At 56.1% G+C, this 19760-nt stretch overlaps 1 protein-coding gene across 15 annotated transcripts in view; it reads left to right on the plus strand.

Moving 5' to 3' along the window:
- The window catches only part of ZFHX3 (zinc finger homeobox 3), a 325534-nt gene that overhangs the window by 232936 nt on the left and 72838 nt on the right, over positions 1 to 19760 (plus strand). For all 15 annotated transcript variants that reach the window (XM_078868818.1, XM_078868814.1, XM_078868816.1 and 12 more), the window contains 2 exons: positions 1693 to 4571; positions 6331 to 6851. In XM_078868818.1, coding sequence (XP_078724944.1) covers positions 1739 to 4571; positions 6331 to 6851 — 3354 coding nt within the window. In that variant the 5' untranslated portion in view covers positions 1693 to 1738. The remainder of the gene's footprint in view (positions 1 to 1692; positions 4572 to 6330; positions 6852 to 19760) is intronic.

A 19760-nucleotide genomic window follows, 5' to 3' on the forward strand; every position in this document is an offset into this window, starting at 1 on the left:
CGAGGGTGGCGGTGGGACGGAGACGCTCCTCCCTGTGCCGCTGATGTTTACCTGTGGCTGGGAATCCAACTCGGTCACTGGGCTTTGAAAGCGTGGTGTGCAAGCCACTGCACCGTCACTCTCCTGGGAAATAACTGTGCGTTTGCATACCTGTTAGGTAGGGATATTCATTGTCTAATTAAGCGTGGTGGTGCAATAGTTGCTGTGTTACACCGTGAACCCAGTGACCCGAGTTTGTTTCCGGGCCATGGCTAACGTCGAGTGATATCTGATCTCACCCTGGGCACCTCCATAAACAATCCGCACCGAGTGGTGAAGTACGGTCAAACAACCGCCACGCGCCGATGTGGTGTTGAGAAGGCCTCTACCCAGTGATGGATTGACAAAGAGCTGCACATTTGTAATAAGTGGTTTATTTCAGTGTATCATTTAGGGTGGATATTTATGACATGCGTGCGTGTGTGTGGTTATATAGGGAGTGGTAGTATCGTGGTTAGAGCACTGCATTCATTTGAACTCGAATCCTGGCCACAGCTAACATCAGTGGCAAATATCCGGACTGGTCTTGGGTCTGTCCTAGGTTGACTTGGCCTTAAAAGATGTCCCGGTTTGATGCGTAGACATCAGAACGTGGGGAGACTAAAGCAGCCGAGCGTGGCGCTGATGACACCGGCCTACCGTGTGCCGAGCCGGCCATTATAGGCGCTCGCTAACCGCCCTTTCCCCAGCAGTAGGCCACGCGGGGGGTGGGGGCAGGAGATGTTTGTCTTTGTCGGTGTTTATACCGAGCAGGCACTTCCTCATGGCTTGTTGGGGGATTGCTTGCATACGGGGGCCATGTGTCGGGTTAAATGTTAAATATTCATTCATACTGATGATGCGGTCAACCTTCCAGCCTGCCCGGCATGTAATGCTCGGACGAGGGAGTAATGGTCTGACCTTCAGGCATCCTTTGCGCGCATCTTGGCGGCGGCGGCAGCGGAGCGCGCTTGATGGGCTCCTCACCGTGATTGCATATTCATCGGGGACCAATAGGATGCTGGTAAACAAACTGAAAATTGTTTCTGAAGGCCGTTAGCCTGGCTTCCCGTATGCACTTCAGTTAATGGGCGCCCGAAACTGAATGTAGGGGTTCGGAGAGCTAATTGTCTGCATTGATCCTGCACCGTCTCCCGTGAGCGGTAATTGCTGTGAAAGTACTGCGCACTGTAATGCTTGTAGCGTTTTTTTTCTCTTTTCCTCTTTTGAAAACACGAATGTTACAGAACCTCTGCCAAAAGCGCACGGACACGACACAATTTAGTCACGATTGATCGGTGAAGTTTTTTTTTGCGCCACTGCTCTAAGTTAAATCGTCCCTTTTGATGAAACGTTGCTCGCGGCATTGATTTTACATTGACCGCCGTTTGTTTTCCTTTACTATTGAAGCCGGCCGCCGGCCACCGCCGCCGCCGCCGGTCGGTCGCGTCGCGATGGATCGTCCATCGATTTGCAATGGGAGCTTTCGTTTGCGTCGGACTGCAACACAATTGTGCAACGTTATCCCCCTGCCCCCGCGCTCCGCCGCCCCCCCCTTAAAAAAAAGTACGATAAAAAAAAGACCCCACAAAAACTTAGCGTGTCTATGTGCAAATTGCATCTTAAGCATCGCGTTTCCTGGCCCTTAAACCTAATTCTCACCTTGTGCCGCAGGTCCCTGATCAGCCGGATGAAATGAAATCCCCGGGAACACGTTGCCATGGAAGCGTGTGACTCCCCCAGCGTCTCGGGGCACGAGGATGGGCTGCCCGCTCCCTCGCTGTTGTACGAGCAGACGGCCGTGCTCGCCGCCGAAGCCCTGGACGCCTCCTCTTCCCCCCTCTCTGAGGCTCGTGCCGCCGGCAGCGAGGCCCAGCGGCTGAGCGATCCCTCGCTGCTCCGCGGCCTCGCCGCGCCCTGCCACGGCTCCGGGCCCCTACCCGACGCGGCCGCCGCTGCTTCTTCCACCTTTGTTTCCTCTGCCAAAGATATCCGCTGTAAGCAATGCTCCACCTCATTCCCGAGTTTACAGTCGTACATGGAGCACCACTGCCCCGGCGCGTTCCCCCCCCTGCTGCGCGACGAGGAGAGCGAGGTGAGCGAGGCCGAGGACGACAGCGACGTGGAGAACCTGACGGGTGACATCGTCTACCACCCCGACGGCTCGGCCTACATCGTCGAGAAGGACAAGGAGCTCTGCAAGGGGGGGGAGGTCGGCGGCGGCGGCGGCGCCGGGAGCGCGTTCCAGCAAGCTTTAAACGTGAACTCGAAGGCCAGAGACTCGGCGCACCCGCAGATCGTGAGCACCTTTCACATCGCGTCGTCGCTGGCGCGGCGGTTCAGCGTGGACCAGGCGACGTTCCCAAATACCTCAGTGCTGGTGCCGGGGCTCGGCCCCGTGCTGCACAGCTTCCGCGTCTTCGACGTCCGGCACAAGGACGAAGCGGACGAGTATCTCAACAGCGACGGCTCAGCCAAAAACTCCTGCACAGCCAAAGATGTTCCCACCACCTCTGTAGACCTCACCAAATTCGACGGCTGCGCCCTGTACGGCAAGCGGAAGCCCATCCTCATGTGCTTCCTGTGCAAGCTGTCCTTCGGCTACGTGCGCTCCTTCGCGACGCACGCCGCCCACGACCACCAAATGACGCTCATCGACGAGGAGCGGAGGCTGCTTGCCAGCAAGAACGTGTCGGCCATCATCCAGGGCATAGGCAAGGACAGGGAGCCCCTGATCAGCTTTCTAGAACCAAAAACTGCAAGCTTTCAACAGGCGACGATAACCTCAACGGCAAACCTCGAAGGTCCAAGACCAAATTTTTACGGCGTGTTCAGCGGCGTCCACGTGCCCGGCATGGAGGGCCTGCAGGCCGGCCAGTGCTTGGCGAAGGGAAGTGGTAAGTGCAATCCAAAGATGACGGAGCAGACCGCCCCTCCTGCGAAGCAGCAGTGGGGGTCGAACGCTCTGATGAACCTTGGGGGTTTGGTCAAATTCTCGCGGGGCCAGACTGCTCCCTCGGCGTCGCTGGGGCAGCTGGGCGGCGCCGACGCTGTCGCCGGGGAGGAGGGCGAGGAGAAGCCCGCCGACGGGCTCGTGGCGGCGGCAGCCAAAATCCCCATCAAGTCTGAGCCCACGGACGTGGAGGAAGAAGAATTCGGCGACGAGCTCTACGCCAACGAGTTTGACGAGGACGACGGCGACGACGACAGCGGCGACGGCGCTCGCCTCGGGCTGTGGGACAGCACGAGCAGCAACGAACTCTCGAGTCTTACAAACCAAAGCATTTCTCAAACTTCTTTCCTGCCTCAAGCGCTCAACTCCTCTCCAAAGGGTCCCTCGTTTAACTCCTTATCGATTCTCTCCGATAACGCCGCGGGCAGCTCGGAGCTGAACGCGGACTACGCCGCTCAAAAGCGCGGCGACTTCTCTGACGGCAAGGCCGACGGGTTGCCCGACGGCGCCCTGAGAGACACCGACGTCGACCAGGGCGAGGTGGCCACGGCGGTCGAGATGGCGCTGTGTCGGCCTCACAGGATGCTGGGGTCGACGCCGCCCTGCCTGGCGAGGGAGGGCGACTACACCCCAGAGAGCGACCGCGAGTCGCCGAAATGCGACTTCCTCCTGAGCCACACGGCGCTCGCGCTCGGGGGACACCTGTCGGCGGCCATGCAGTCGCGCAACTCCTGCAAGACGCTCAAGTGCCCCAAGTGCAACTGGCACTACAAGTACCAGCAGACGCTAGAGGCCCACATGAAGGAGAAGCACCCCGAGCCGGGCGACGTTTGCAACTTCTGCACGTCGGGGCAGGCGCACCCGCGGTTGGCGCGCGGCGAGAGCTACACGTGTGGCTACAAGCCCTTCCGCTGCGACGTCTGCAACTACTCCACCACCACCAAGGGCAACCTGAGCATCCACATGCAGTCCGACAAGCACCTCAACAACATGCAGAGCCTGCAGAACGGCGGGCCCGTCTCGGCCGACCAGGCCGCGTACGGGCACCACCTGCCGAGCACGGCACCGGGCGGCCTGGGCCTCGGCCTGGGCGTCGGCGGCGGAGGCGGCGGAGGGGGCGGCAACAACGGGATCGGCGCGGGCCCCACCTCGGCGGTGGCGGCGGCGGCGGCACCCAAGGCCCGGCCGCAGCAGCAGAAGCCCGTGTGGCGCTGCGAGGTGTGCGACTACGAGACAAACGTGGCGCGCAACCTCCGCATCCACATGACGAGCGAGAAGCACGCGCACAACCTGCTGCTGCTGCAGCAGAGCATGAAGACTCTGCAGCACCACCACCACCACCAGCAGCAACAGCAGCAGCACGGGCTGCAGCAGCTGGGGCTGGCGGGGCTGGCGGGCGGCATGCTGAGCACGCCCACTGAGGCGGAGCTCTACCAGTACTACCTGGCGGCGGCGGTGGCGGCGGCGTCGCACGGGGCCGGCGTCCCCGAGCGCCTCAAGCTGGAGGGGGGGCTGAGCGACGCGCAGCAGCAGCAGCTGCTGCTCTCTGGCTTCCAGATCGACCCCAACTCGACGGGCGGCGCCCTCGCGCCCGCACTGGGTACGGACGGCGTCGCGAGCACCGTCCACGAACCAAACACCCCCACCTCCCTTCACCCCCCTCCCTCCGTTCACACGCTCCCCCACCCCCACTAAACACGTGGAACCTCATCCTCGAACTTAACACGCAAACGAGCAGAAGTGAGAGGGGCCGCGGCGCCGCTTGGGTAGTTTGGCCAATTTTGTTAAATCTGGCTTGGTCGCAAAAGGAAAACTGTGGTTGCGGAGCGCGCACACACACACACGTTTCTCCTAAGCGGCGATGGTTAAACCATTACATCTGCGGAGCTGTAAATAAATAATTATGAGCATTTGGAGGTTCGGGCTGAGTGGTGTCAGAGACCCGAGTTTGATGTCCAGCCAGGGCTGATATCCCATGGCGAGTGATATGTCAGAACCATTCCCCTGGGCCATCCTCCGTCGCAAAACCGAACTGACCAACGTGGCAAAGCATGATCAAGCGACCCTCATGACCGACGCAGTGTGAGGAGGCCCATCATCCACAGCAGAGAATTAGCTAAGGATTGTAAGTTATGCGATAATCATGAGTTAAGTCGATTTTGTCAAAGCAAAAAATGCAAAGATATTAACGACAACCCAGGTTGGGGATTCCTTCCAGACGCCCGTGTTTTGCCAGGAGCTGCTGGTCGCGTGGCAAAATCCCTCCACTTACTCTTGAAAAGTTCCATTTACACACGACGATGATCTTTTTTTGCTCGTAACTCTTGATTTTGTCAACTTTTCAACCATCCTGCATGCCCCCCTCCCGCTGACAATATCTCCATGTGTACCCACACACGCACACAATGCATGCCCTATATATGTTCTTCATATTCATGGAATTCGCTGAAACCATTCTCAAGCATTTTTTTTTTCCCGCCTTTCATGAGACTCGACCACCCCTCCGCCCCTGCCCCTCCCGCCTCACCCGCCCATTTGCCGCAGGTGCTAAATCTGCAAGGGCTCTTGTTTACGGTGGTATTTCTGTGAAGAAAAATTACAGTGATTCGCTATGAAACCACATGCAGTCGCGTTGCACTCCACTCCCATGGCTCGGCTTGGCAGCGGAGACTTAAAACCGCCTTCTGTGGCAGCTCCTGAAAGCCGACAGTCTCTGTGGCTGTTTGTGTTCCGAGCGGCGGCCACGCCATACCTAGGGGAAGCTTCCCACGCCTCCCATCAAAGCGGCCCTTTCTAACGCTTTACATAAGGACTTGCGAATTTTCCAAAAAAACTCGCCTTGAATTCTCTTACCGCCTCGAGGCTTGTACATTCCGTTATTTACTTATTTTGTCTGACGTTGCCGGCTTTGGGGGGCGGCGGGAAGGGGGGGGGGAGGGGTGGGGGGGCTGCTGGCAGACGTGTGGAGAAAGCGACGGAGGGGGGGGGGGGGACGCGCTACGCGAATTAGGGCCCCGATTGCCTTGTCCTTGCAGCAATTACTGCCATTTGCTAATTCGATTGTGTTCAAATTGTGTTGGTGCTAACTCGCATAAATGCTTGCCCCTGTGTTGAGGCATTGATTATGCACTAACCTTCACCTGTTGGTATTTTTTTCATTCCGGACATTCAATACCAAGAGCTACGTGATAAATATTAGTCCATTTTTTAAAACGCGAGCGGCGATGCACTTTTTGAGCGCGCTTGGACCGGCGTGCCGTTGGGGGGGGGGTGGGGGGCGCGGCCGCGGGTCGACCTCCAGCCCTCGAGGAAATTTGACCGCGGCCTAACCTCGCGCGTCTCGCCTCGGCGCCCCGCAGGCGGGGAACTGCCGTTGGACATGAGGCTGGCGGGGCCGCGGCTCCTCGCCGACGACGGCACGAGCGCCGCGCTGCTGGGCGGCGCCGCCAGTGGCGGGGAGCCATCGGGCGCCGACAACCCGGCGCTGAAGCTGTTCCTGTGCGGCGTGTGCAACGCCTTCAGCACCGACGGCCTCGAGGCGTTGGCGGCACATGCCTCGGCCGAGCGCCGCCTGCCCGAGGAGGAGTGGAAGGGCACCGCCGGCGACGGCGCCCACGCCTGCCGCCTGTGCCAGTACAGCACGCCGCTACGCGCCAACTTCCAGCTGCACTGCAAGACCGACAAGCACGTGGCTAAGTACCAGCTGGTGGCGCACCTCCGCGAGGGCGGCCACGCCAACCAGTGGCGGCTCAAGTGCGCGGCGCTCGGCAGCCCCGTACAGCTCAAGTGCAATGCCTGCGACTACTACACCAACAGCCTGGAGAAGCTGGGGCTGCACGTGACGGGCCAGCGGCACGAGGCCAGCCTGCGCCTCTACAAGGTGAGGCCCCCGACGGCACGGGCAGGGCGCGCTTGCGTCTCGTACCGCGCAAAAACCCGCGGAGTTACGCGGAACGGTGGAGAGCCGGTGGCGGTGTGGGAAGCGAGTGCATGAAGCGCAGGGCGTGTCGGGCTCGGGGGGAAAAAAGTCGGCGATTTATTTGTTCCACTTCGGTCATCGTGCCGGCCGCGTGACAGAGGTCGCAACCGGGTACCCGATACCCGTACCCTACCCGATACCCGGCTACCCGTACCCGGCCGGGTACGGGTACCGGTACCCATTTGCGACCCTGGTGCGGCCGGGTACGGGTACGGGTAGGCCGTGAGTCACTGGTGAGTAACCGTTTGTCACTCATTTCCCAACGTTCAAGTTCCTAGAATCAACCCACCCGCTACTCGGCCGGGTACGGGTAGCCGGGTATCGGGTAGGGTACGGGTACCCGTTTTCGACCCTGGTGCAGCCGGGTACGGGTAAGGAATCAAAACCCGTTTGCGACCTCTGCCGCGCGAGGGCTCCGGCTGGACGGGAATCGTACTGTTTGGTCTCGACATTTGAGTCGCGTCGGTCAGCACCGTTTTTTTTTAAGTCGGCTCCCGAGCACGCTTGACCTCCCCGCAGCGGTTGTCGCTCGGCTCGTGCCGTGGCCTGGCCTGGTCAGGGGGGGAAGGCGCCGGCTCGTGCAGCCATCGCAGCAGCGGTAGTCAGACACCCTGTCGGCTGGGCGGGGTGTAGGCGTAGGCGTCGGGTATAAAAAATAGATATTCTTTGAGAATAGGTTTTCCCCTTTTTTCTGGCAACAAAATAGGTGTTAAGATGTTAAAACACTAAACTGAAACCTTTTACAAGGAATCATGCCTGTATTAACCACAATGCTTGTGGTCAGAATGCAAAAAAAAACGTACTTTGATATTCTTTACTAAATGAAATATTTTTCGTAAGTAAATTTAATTAGTTTATTTATTTGGAATATCAACATCCAAAAATAAGAATGCGCAAGTAAGCGTGACACGAGCGGGTCACGTGGCAGGCTGACACGACCAGGGGCAGGGTGCACCGAGCGTGCCAGCCCCACCACGCGCCCTGCCGGTAGTGGCATCGCACCCTCTCGCCTTTTTGGACGATCATTCTTTACGATTGTGGGGGGCGGCAGAGACTCGCATGCCGCTCGTCAGCTCGCAGCCCCTCCATCGGTGACGCGGCTTTGGTCGGCCTGGGCCTGCGAAGGATGGAATGGTCACCTGGTTCATCCGGCCACGCAGGCCATGGGGGGGAGGGGGGAGGGGGTCTCGATGAGTGACATCCGCTGTGTCTTTTCTCGAGCGAGCGTTCTGCTTCGAGGAGCAGCGCTCTCATCATGACGTCGTCTCGCTGCTTGCCGCTGCGTCTGAGCCAGCGCGCCATGCCACGGCGGCGTCGGTGGCATCAATTGGCCCAGTCCCCGCACAGCTCGAGACGTTTCTTGGTTTTCTGAGCTAGCGGCACACGTCAGTCGAGGGTCTTCTTTTAAAAATATTTTCTTAATCCTCGTGGTCGCCTTTTGTTGTGTTTCTGTTGAAGTCTAGAATAGGTAAGTGGTTCCCCCCCCCCCAAAAAAGGTACTGTTCATATTTTAATCTTTCAGTCAGCTGACACAATTCCACCAGGGCTTGTCAAAGCACGCTGTGCATCGGATTGTTAAGGCATAGATTTATGGAATCTTTTGTTAAATTTACTGGCTGTTTGAGCGCGAGCAGCTTTATGTGAGGCTTGTGTGCTGGTTGTTCCATAAACTCGGGGACCAACAGAGCCTCTAAAACTTGTTTATTACAAAACATAAACCTAAGTGGCCAAAAGCCGCAGCCCTCTTTTGGCTTCATAAGATTAACTACAGGCAATGGCGGCGGTCAGAGACGGGGCGGCGAAGATCGCAGCTCTGGAAAATCTGGAAAAAACTAACCGTGCCGGAGCCGGGCGCCACGGCCGTAATGGGAGGTGTCCGCTCGCATTAGGAGGCACGCCTCGGCAAGGACAAATGCTACCCGCCCGCGCGAGCACGGGCGCTGCGACTTGGCCGTGCGAGTCTCCCGCGAGACACGGGCCCGAGTCGCTCCGCACCAGCCGCGAGTCCCAAGAGCTGGCGCGTGCACGCACACACATACGGACGGACGCGTGTGCGTGCGGGTACGCTCGTGCGGCTTGCGCGCTTGAAGACAGGTGGAGGGGCGGCAGCGTTTCTGTTTTTTTAGATGTTTTCCGCTGCAGCAAGGAGATTATAATCGTCGTCATTGTCGCCGTCAGTCGCCAGTGCGTCCGCTGCAGTGATTGGCTTCAGTCGGCACGGTGCCCATCGGGGGGAGGGGGAGAACAACAAAGGAGGATTGGGGGGGTGGGGCAGGGGGCTTTTGGGCCGTATGGGCCCCTAGATGACGTTTTCTATGCCCTATACTACGTTAAAATATAAAAGCCTTTATGATTCCACTGCTGGATGAAGCACCACCCCTCGCTGGACAGATTTGCACACAACTCAATTTGCATATTGGCTCGATTTTCTCAATCTGCACCATCCGGGATTGATAGTCGCACACAGGTTCGGAGCACCGGTGAGGCGTGCGGTGCCTGTTGGGCGTACACGCTGGCACATATCGTGGCAGTGCGAAAAACACAATCGGCCAGAATTCACCAACGCCTGCCATGTTGGGCGTTACTCCTCTCCCAGTGAGTAGACGTCCCTGTCTCAGGTGGGGGCGGGGGGTGGATGGGAGGACGGGGGGGAGGGGCTGTGCTGCGCGAGGGGAGAAGGGAACTGGCTGGAGGGGGGGGGGGCGCTGTCATTTTCCGTGCAGCCTGCGCGAAGGTCGAAGTCAGTGAGGTAGGATAATTGAGCAGAGACTTTGCTGCTTTGTTGGCGGTGACCGCTGGAGCAGAATAACCCGCCCCCTCTGCCCTTAATGGCTTTTGCATGTTGGGGTTTAGAACCCTAATCTGATGCTCTCCTCCGCCGAGTGAGAGATGCAAATCGCGCGGTAATAACCGCAGCCCGAGTCCGCGCGTCGTCAAAAGGGCTCGTCGCGCTGCGAGCCCGGTCGCTGGAGGGGGCAGGGGGATGGGCGGGAGGAAGGGGGGGCAGCCTCCCACCGCTTTCCATTATTTAGTTGGAAAGGTAATTTTAAACACGGTTATTTTTTTTTCTTGCGACCCGCGCTGTGAGTTTTCTGTTGTCGGTGCGAATTGAAAACCGGTATTAATTTTCGGATGTGCAAAAAAAAGCTAATTAGTGGCCATGCGGTTGACACTCGCTTCGCGGGAAACTGCAAGCGATAAAAAAAAATGTCGCGGGAAAAAACATGCACAGCAAGGCAGCACCACGACGTTCACCGACCAGCCCTCCCCCCCTCGGAATCCGGCAGATCCGTCACGGGCCTGAACAAAACTCATTGCTCGCACAACCGACCTGACGTAACAGTTCTGCGGAACTGGATGAGACCCTAAACAAAAACCCAAACAGCCGGTACATTAGATTAATTAACGAGTGACGAATTTGAATAGACGACACCGTCGTTGGTAAAGAGAGAAGTATCGCTCTGTGGGGAATGCGTTTATTGATGGGCACGTGTTCTTCCTGGCAATTTCATTTCTTCCTCTCCCCTCTACGTGACGGTGCTCTTGAATCGTAGCAATGCCTTCCCATCTCTTTGCACGATCACGTTCTACGCCACAGCGAAGCGGTTTTAAGTGCCCGCGAAGGCCACATTCGCCAGCCTGCTACTCGCCGTGAGATTCTGTGGCTAACGGGGGGCGGGCGGGGGGTGGGGGGGGCGCGGAGCTGGGAGGGGGCAGACAGCGTCATTATAATCGCGGAGTGTTGTGTTTTTTGGCGGAGCGAACGGAAGCAATTACCACAGCTCCCTGAGCATCTCTCATCCGAGATGGAGCCCAGAGCGTCGCCGATAAACGTACGATAAACCTTCTTTGGGAAATCTCTTGTTTTGTTTGCAATTGCTCTCGAGCAGTACAAACGTAGAGGCGAGTGATTTGCAAATCCGCGTTTAAAATGGGCGTCCCTCGCGAGGTGCACTGCTAAAACATCGTGACAAATCCACGTTCGTAAACTCTGGCGCGGGTGTGCGTGGTACAGCCCGGCGGCGTGCCTTCATTTTTTTTGCGTTCGTCAAAATGCAAAGTGCGTGGGGGGGGGGGTCCCAATATATTTATTTTGGGTTCCGAATTGTTTACCGCGGAGGCGCGTGTGTTAGTGTGTGTATGTCAAGTAGGTAGTGGGGTGCGGTCGCAGTAGCGGTTAGCGCGCTGCACTAGGAAACTGGGGACCCGAGTTCAATTCCCGCTCACGGCCAACACCAGTGGCAATTATCTGAAACGGTCATGGGCTTCCCTTAGGTCGACTCGGCCTCAAATTAGTACCTGGTGCAGTGTGTAATCGTCGCCACTGGGGAGACAAAGGCGGCCGGGCGTAGTGCTGGCCACCCACCCCCTCGTGTACCGTCCCTGCCTTCATAGGCACTACTCGCTTACAGCAATTGCCCAATAGTCTTCCAAGGCTATACGGGGGAGCTTTGTCTTTGTACGTATTTTCAACTTCTTTCACGCCGTACGTAGCCAACTGTGCTAATCCTAGTGCCCTGCGGCAGTTTGGCCAAAGATGATTCCTTCGGAGGTGGCGCGTTGTGGCGGTTTTACAAGCCGCGAGGATTCCACGAGGGCCCGATTGGGGAAACGTCGGCGACTCCGTTTTTGTTGACGTGCTTTAATTTTTTGGGGGTTTTGACATCATCGCTTCCCGCAGGCACAGGGGCCCATACCGCCAAGTGGCTAGTAAACAACGGCGCTAATTGAAGGTGCGATTTAAACATGAGTGTAACGCGTTTTTTTAATCGAGCAAGTTTGTAAGAACTCGGGCAAATAGACGGTAGGTGGCAGGTGAGTTTGGGTGAGATGGTGGGTGGCAGGTGAGAGATGGTGGGTGGCAGGTGAGTTTGGGTGAGTTATGGTGGGTGGCAGGTGAGTTTGGGTGAGAGACGGTGGGTGGCAGGTGAGTTTGGGTGAGAGACGGTGGGTGGCAGGTGAGTTTGGGTGAGTTATGGTGGGTGGCAGGTGAGTTTGGGTGAGTTATGGTGGGTGGCAGGTGAGTTTGGGTGAGAGACGGTGGGTGGCAGGTGAGTTTGGGTGAGAGACGGTGGGTGGCAGGTGAGTTTGGGTGAGTTATGGTGGGTGGCAGGTGAGTTTGGGTGAGAGATGGTGGGTGGCAGGTGAGAGATGGTGGGTGGCAGGTGAGTTTGGGTGAGTTATGGTGGGTGGCAGGTGAGTTTGGGTGAGAGACGGTGGGTGGCAGGTGAGTTTGGGTGAGAGATGGTGGGTGGCAGGTGAGTTTGGGTGAGAGACGGTGGGTGGCAGGTGAGTTTGGGTGAGTTATGGTGGGTGGCAGGTGAGTTTGGGTGAGAGACGGTGGGTGGCAGGTGAGTTTGGGTGAGAGACGGTGGGTGGCAGGTGAGTTTGGGTGAGAGACGGTGGGTGGCAGGTGAGTTTGGGTGAGGTGGTGGGTGGCAGGTGAGTTTGGGTGAGGTGGTGAGTGGCAGGTGAGTTTGGGTGAGGTGGTGGGTGGCAGGTGAGTTTAGGTGAGAGATGGTGGGTGGCAGGTGAGTTTGGGTGAGAGACGGTGGGTGGCAGGTGAGAAATGGTTGATGGCAGGTGAGAGACAGTTGGTGGCAGGTGAGGGACGGTGGGTGGCAGGTGAGTTTGGGTGAGAGACGGTGGGTGGCAGGTGAGTTTGGGTGAGAGACGGTGGGTGGCAGGTGAGTTTGGGTGAGAGACGGTGGGTGGCAGGTGAGTTTGGGTGAGAGACGGTGGGTGGCAGGTGAGTTTGGGTGAGAGACGGTGGGTGGCAGGTGAGTTTGGGTGAGAGACGGTGGGTGGCAGGTGAGTTTGGGTGAGAGACGGTGGGTGGCACGTGAGTTTGGGTGAGAGACGGTGGGTGGCACGTGAGTTTGGGTGAGAGACGGTGGGTGGCACGTGAGTTTGGGTGAGAGACGGTGGGTGGCACGTGAGTTTGGGTGAGAGACGGTGGGTGGCAGGTGAGTTTGGGTGAGAGACGGTGGGTGGCAGGTGAGTTTGGGTGAGGTGGTGGGTGGCAGGTGAGTTTTGGTGCCTCCCCAGCAGCATTCGGTTTGGGCGCTTGAATGAAATGCAGCTCCTCTCCCAGATCGCGACGGCCGGTCTCCTCCCATTTGTAAATCTCGACGTCATTTTAAGATGCGAGGCTTTCGCAAGAGAGGAACTGGATGCTGAGCTCATTGTCATTGTTTCCTTGCCAAAATCATGTTTGTTATCATTGTTCGGTGATGAAAGGTAACTTCCAGTCTGCCCGTTCATACATTGCAATATATCATCGCGCACACGGAGCCACAGAGTGTCCACGCACGCCCACGCGAGCAGGTGGAGCGCCGGTACAGCGGTTCACCCACTGCTCCGGATTCAGTGACTACAGTTTGATTCCCAGCGATGGCTCACATCGGTGCCGAGTATTATCTGGACCAATCCCAGGCCCTCACCTCACACCGTCTTTACCAACTCGTAATGACCAGCATGGTGAAGTGTGGTGAAAACAGCCTCTATTATCGACACGACGTTATTAATCGTCAGCAGTAGCCATGCTCAATCCACCGCTTGATGAAGTCCCCTCCCCCATTTCTCCGCCATTCCCCCTCGCAATCCTGCCATGTGTCGGTCCAACCTGGCACCGCTCGACAGCCGATTTTAATCGCTCCATCTCCGCGGCGGTTGTCCTCATACGCGAAATGTTGTTCAGTACAAAAATCAGCATTTGGGCCGCCACAGCCCCCAACACTGCCCCCCCCCACCTCATCTGCATAAACCCCCGAGCCCACCTTCGGCGCGGTGAGAAATCCGGCCGGGCGTCGAGCGCGTAGCTCCGAGTGGCCCCGTAAGGAGAGAAACAATGGCTGGAGTGCGCCTTGTTATTGGTGAGGAAACGGCGCGATGGCTATCGGGGTGCGCGGTGACCTAACACGGCTATCTGGCGGCTTGGATCTCTGCCTGTAATCCGGTTGGACAGGTTGTGATGTGTGGCCGTTGCAGTCGGCTAAATCAATTTGAGCCGGTGCTGTTATGAAAGCAAGCTCTCCGTGCCGGGGGTGCGGGGGGGAGTGGCGGGGGGGCTGGGGGGGGTGATTTTTGGCCGAGGTGGGCTCGGGGTGCCGGGGTGCTCAGGGGGTCGATGCGGCGCCGGTGCCCTGCCTGCTCGCTCGTCGTGCATGGAGAGTGCGCAACTGCGCGCCTCCTCGCTGGGCCCCTGGCGCCGTTGCCGTCCCTGCTTTGCCATCCGCCGTGCCCGGCAAGAGATGCACTGCGATTGTTAAGCCGCGGCCGTCGGTCGGTCCGTCCGCTGCTGGATGAAGGCCTCCACCGTGTGACATCTCGGTGCTGTTGCCGCCGACCACCGTCACCACTGCCTTGTCTGGGAGATGGTGACGCGTTGCACATGTGACGTTTTTCGTGCTCTATACCTCGTTAAAATAAAAACCTTTATCATTCCACTGCAACGCACGGACGCGCGTCTTTCGTAGCGGCAGTGGATGAAGCCTCGCTGTGGCGCCAACGCGGGCCTCCTGGGCCGGTGCCTCCCCCAAATAATTTTGCACGCCAGCGCCGACTTGGGGAGAGGAAGTGCCTTCCGTGGACGGGCGCATCCGAGCGAGCGCCCGCGCACGCCGTCCGCTCGAGTGGGTACCATCTTTTGGTTTGGCGCGCCGCGAGCCCAAGTTGAATGCTGCTTAGCAGTCGGCTCAAATCGAAACGGAGTGGATGGCGCCATTTTAGAACTTTGTCGATTTTTTTTATTTGTTTTGCCGGCACGATGAACAAAAACGTTATATTATAAACTTTTTGTGTGTGTTTTAACCCACTTTTGTGACCTGCCTGACTCCTGATTGGAGTAAATGTAGGGCACGGCACGGTGTGGGGGAGCCACTGAACAAAATGAATTGAAGACTTTTGCTCTTTTGCAGTTTTTTTTTCCCAGCCGGTCTAGCACAGGAGATGCAGACAAGTGCCGTCTCGTGAGCGTTGTTACCTCCCCGCAGTATATAGCGGACACGATTCTGATCGTCCGGAGGCTTTGCAGATAAAGCCACATTCCTTTTCTGAAACGAAAAACACGATTTTCATGATAAGAATGTTCGTACAGTAATCCAGGCGCTGCTCAGATTAACGATGCATCGTGGGGGGGATGGGGGGCTGCTCTGTAGGCTGAGTGGGCCACGGTGCCTTTCGCTCGCTAACCTTTAGTGACTCCTGGCCACACAAGGTCAAGAAGACAGATGGCCCCCGCCGGTGGCCAGGCTTCGTGCCCTCCCACCGAGCGCCACGCAGGGGTCATGATTGATGCTCTCGGTCCACTTTTTAATTGCCGGACCGTTTTTGCGTGAAATTATTTGCTTTGGCCGTGTCCTTAATGACTCGGACTCCCTCTCCTCCCGTCCTTTTGTCGTTGTTTTATTTTACACTCGTTACAAAACCAGCTGGGGAACCCAGGAGCACCTGCTCTGCGGCTGCGCTGCGGAAGTCTTCCTTCCCACGAGCGTTTTTGCGCGGCCCGAGAGAACGGCGTCGGCATGGGCGCCTCCGTGGCTGCCGGCGCTCGGCGCTCTCGCCGTCCAGAGAACTTTAAAACGTCCAGAAATTGCTAGATTTTCATTTTCGCTAAATTAAGCGACGCAGTTAGGTTTTTGACGCCCAGTCCGCACGTCAAGAGTTGCAAGTGCACGCCTTTGCTCCGAGCGGAAGTCGTTGAAACTTGATTATAAATGCCGCTGAGCGAGTATTTGTATAAGTTTCGCAGCGAAGCACAAATGGGCCTTTCATTGTCCAGAGGGGAATAAAAAAAATAATTCGATCTGCAATTTTTGTGCGTCGGCATCGCCTCGCGCTCCGCTCGTTAGAAACGACGTCGAGCAAAAAACCGGACGCAAGTTTTGCACTTCTCGGCAGACACGTTGGCAATCTAACCGAGCGATAACGCCGGCTGCTGGCTGTGTACAGAAAGTTGTCTGCGCGATTGGCAGATTTAATGAAGATCCTTTGCTCCAGTTTGTTCCTAAATCGCTTAACATGCTGCCTTCACAGATAATGTTTAGCGAGTTAATAATGACCGGACAGTGATTAACGACCTGACCGCCAGAGATCTCTCGCTCTTATCTGCTTCTGGCATCGGTGGAGGTGAGCTCGGCGAGCGGCGAGCACGAGGCGCGGGGGAGCAGCTAACGGACGAAAGGCGACATCGCTACCCCTCAGCTGGCAACTCTTCCCTTGGAATTTTTATTCGCAAAAACAAATTACGAGGAGTCTGTCGGGTCTAAACGCTTCGTGGCCCGCCTGCCCGCCCACGCAAGTAAAGCTTGACGGGCGAGCCGCTTGCTCGCGTGCGACAGTTCGTTAAGAATCTTCTGACGCAACGATGCTCTTTTACCCCCCCGCCCTCCCCCCGTTTCGAACGACTGCGAGCGGTGGCCCTACGAGCGAGGGAGGACAGCGAATAATTGGCAACGTCTCGTAACGCCACGCCCGGCGTGTGGGTCAGGTTGTGCTCGTTGTCTCTTGAACGTCAAATCCCAGGAGCGGCACGCACGCGTGGGGCCAGATGGGAAGTGTTAAGTTGTCAGCCTTGTTTACGGGTTTTGTGATCTGCTGGCTTTGTGTGTTTACAAAACCCGGGCGGGTGGCCCTCTTCCTGTGGGCTGCCACTGTCCTTGAGGCCCACTCTGTGACGTGGCCTAATTAGTCACCGTCTTAATCGTGATCAGTCACGACCCGTCCACTGCTGGATGAAAGACTCCCGGGGCCGTGGCCATCTCCTCGACGTCCCGCGTTGCAACAGCCCGTCTGGCTCTCGCACGCGAGCCGATCGCTTCGCCTCGACAGTGCCCTTCTCACGGGGGTGGGGGGCACAGGGGGGGCGGTATTCAACCTTGGACTGCCGCTCCACCGCCGGTCGTCTCGACCACCGGCCGTCGTCTCTTCTCGCGACCTCTCTCTCAGGCTGAAGCCCACAAAACGATGTCTCTTACTTGCGTTTGTTCTCTCATCGACGTGTTCTTTTCTCTCTCTCTGTGAAATTACAAGCACCGTGCCTCGGCAGCCTCTGTCCCGTTTTCTGTGTCCACGCTTCCATTACACATGTCAGAGCAGGTAACGGCAGGTAATATACACCAATTACAACATTGTCGTGTAAGCAATTTAACACACAGGCTTTCAACCAAAATTATCCTGAATAATAAAAATAGTTATTAGCATTTATATTTACGGGATCTTACCTAAACATTCTCTTGTTGTGTAGGCACCGTGGTTTGTTGACTGTAATTTTTGAGTTAACATTTTTTTTAAAGGCCTCTTCACTTTGGTCCCAGTCCACCTCTTACCTGTCCCTAGGTACACGTAGTCTGGTGTGTCTTGGGTTTGAGTCCCCTCGGCAAATTTCTGAAATAGTTTGAGCGAACTTGCTGTATCACTGTGTGACTTTTGTTTTGCTCATTTATGTAATTTATAGGCGCCGCGGTGGCGAGATGTTAACTACCTCGCCTGGTATACAGGCGGTTGTGCGTTCGATCCCGACCATGATGCCTGTATATTTGGAGTTTGTATGTTCTCCCTGTGATCGCGTAGATTTTTCTCTGGGTCCCCTGGTTTTTCCCTCCCAGATTGAGAAAGATGGGTTTAGAGTATTCGGCTGCATTACATTTCCACGTGATAAGCCACTTCGTTGAGATAACATTTTTATCCAAGTCGCTTCTGAAAATGAGCGATATAGCTCAGTGGGGCCTTACCTGGAAAAAAAATAGTTTACTTTTATCTTGAGCCCAACTCCGCAGCCTTCTTCAAGCGGTTTGCCCATCATTCCCGACTAGTTGCTTTCCATTTCGTTTCCACGGGTTGTCGCGAGTGGAGGGAAATATCAACCGTTTCGGCTTAAGCTGAGGGACGTTAGTTGTTTATTCGGACTCAATTAAGTGAGCGCCTCTTATTCTCCCGCATTAATGCCCGGATCCTCGTGGCAACCTCCGGCAAACTCGCCTCGTGTGCAGCAAGCACAAACTCCTAAACAGGCTGCAGTGTGTTCAAAATGAGGCCACCAGGGTGCTAACTGGTACCCTTCAAGGATCACATTACACCTGTGCTCTTGTCCCTTCACTGGCTCCCTGTTCGTACCCGAATTGATTTTAAGATTCTCTTGGTGCTATTCAAGGCCTTAAATGGACTTGCTCCTCCCTACATTCATGACCTCCTTCAGCCACATATTCCATCAAGATCATTAAGATCCTCAGATTGTGCATTGCTCACTGTCACCACGGTCTAGGCCACACACTTGGGGTGACGGTCCTTTTGCAATTGCGGCACCTAAATTCTGGAACTCGTTGACCCTTCGAGGTCAGGGGACTTCCGAGACACTTTACAAATCCCCAAATCTCGACTAAAACCGTATCTGTTTAAAATGGCTTTCTCTCGTTTTTTTTTTATGAAACGTCTTGCTCACTTCTTCTTTCCTTGGTTGATGGTAAACTATTTCCGCCTTTCCATGCGTAGCACCCTGAGAACGATTGTTAATGGGCACTTTATAAATGTTAACTATTATTATCATACTCGCGCCGGTGCATTGCGCACGGTACGTGGACGGGGTGAGAGCGAATGTGCGGTGAGCTTGTGCTTGTCGATTGGGGGGCGGGGGGGGCTCTGCTGATTTCCGGAGTCTTCCGCAGCCGCACTCCCCACCTCCCCCAAATTTTAATCGTCCGTGGCCAACTCAACATCCCGAGTCGTGTGGGAGCTGCAATCTGCATGACAAATATTAATCAAAGCGGGCTCTGTCTGCAGACGCATCCCGGGCTGGACGGCGTTACAGAGCGCGGCTTTTGTGCCCGTCACGTGCAGGAATCATACGCGGCTCCGCGGTTTTTTCTCCTCTCGCGCCCGTTTCTCCGTGGCGACGAGCCCGCGGGATTGTGCGTGTGCCATAGAGGAAACCCCGACGCAATGAAGGGAGAGGAGCGACCGTTACCACCGACCTATCGCGGCAAAGCCTTCTCGTCGAGCGCGAGCGAGGCTTGAGAGGGGCACTGCGCATTTCCGTTTTGGGACGGGGGAATAAACTCCCTCTGATGTCGTCAGCCCCGCTCACACCCCCCCCACCCCCAAGATGGAGGCGGCCGCCAAAAACGTGGCACTGTGGGTTTTTATCCGTTTGTCGAGCTTTTGACTTGCGACCGCACACTCTCGGTTGAGCGCTATGAGAGGGTGCGGATTAGGTCACCTCCGCCCCCCGGATCGGTGCTTTGTCGGGATTACTGGGAGCCGAATATGCAAATCGTCTGTGATTACGCGCCTGTTTCGTCAACATTAATTTCCACCAAGTGGTAAAAATTGCTCGGCCTTGCGCTGTTCAAGTCCTCCTCCTGACATTAACAGATATGACTGTTTATCTTTGGTTAGATTAAAACGCAATTTGCAGGAATTCAGTGTGTTCAGGGTATATTATTTGCCAGGTTTAAAATACCATGTTTGAGAGCATAATGTACATTTTTATTTTGTATCTTTTTGAAAACTAAGTGCCAAAGCTGTTGCTTATGTTTTTCTAATAATCTAGAGCTGTCTTCCAGTAAATTATTCACGATATAAATCTCTTGGTTTGAGATATTTATAATTTTATTTACTTAAATCGTTTGTACTCGCAACTGGATCTTACTTTGGCGGTTCTGCACCGACGCTGGCAGATGTACGTATGTATTTGGAAGTTCTTTCACACCATATGTAGCCAACGGTGCTAATCGGAGGTGCGGTGGAAGGACAACAAACTATTTTATATTTGTAAATTGCACAGCTTCAGTGGTGTCCTTATAACGGAAGGAA

Source organism: Lampetra fluviatilis, chromosome 26 (assembly GCF_964198595.1).
Source record: "Lampetra fluviatilis chromosome 26, kcLamFluv1.1, whole genome shotgun sequence".
Classification (NCBI taxonomy): domain Eukaryota; kingdom Metazoa; phylum Chordata; class Hyperoartia; order Petromyzontiformes; family Petromyzontidae; genus Lampetra; species Lampetra fluviatilis.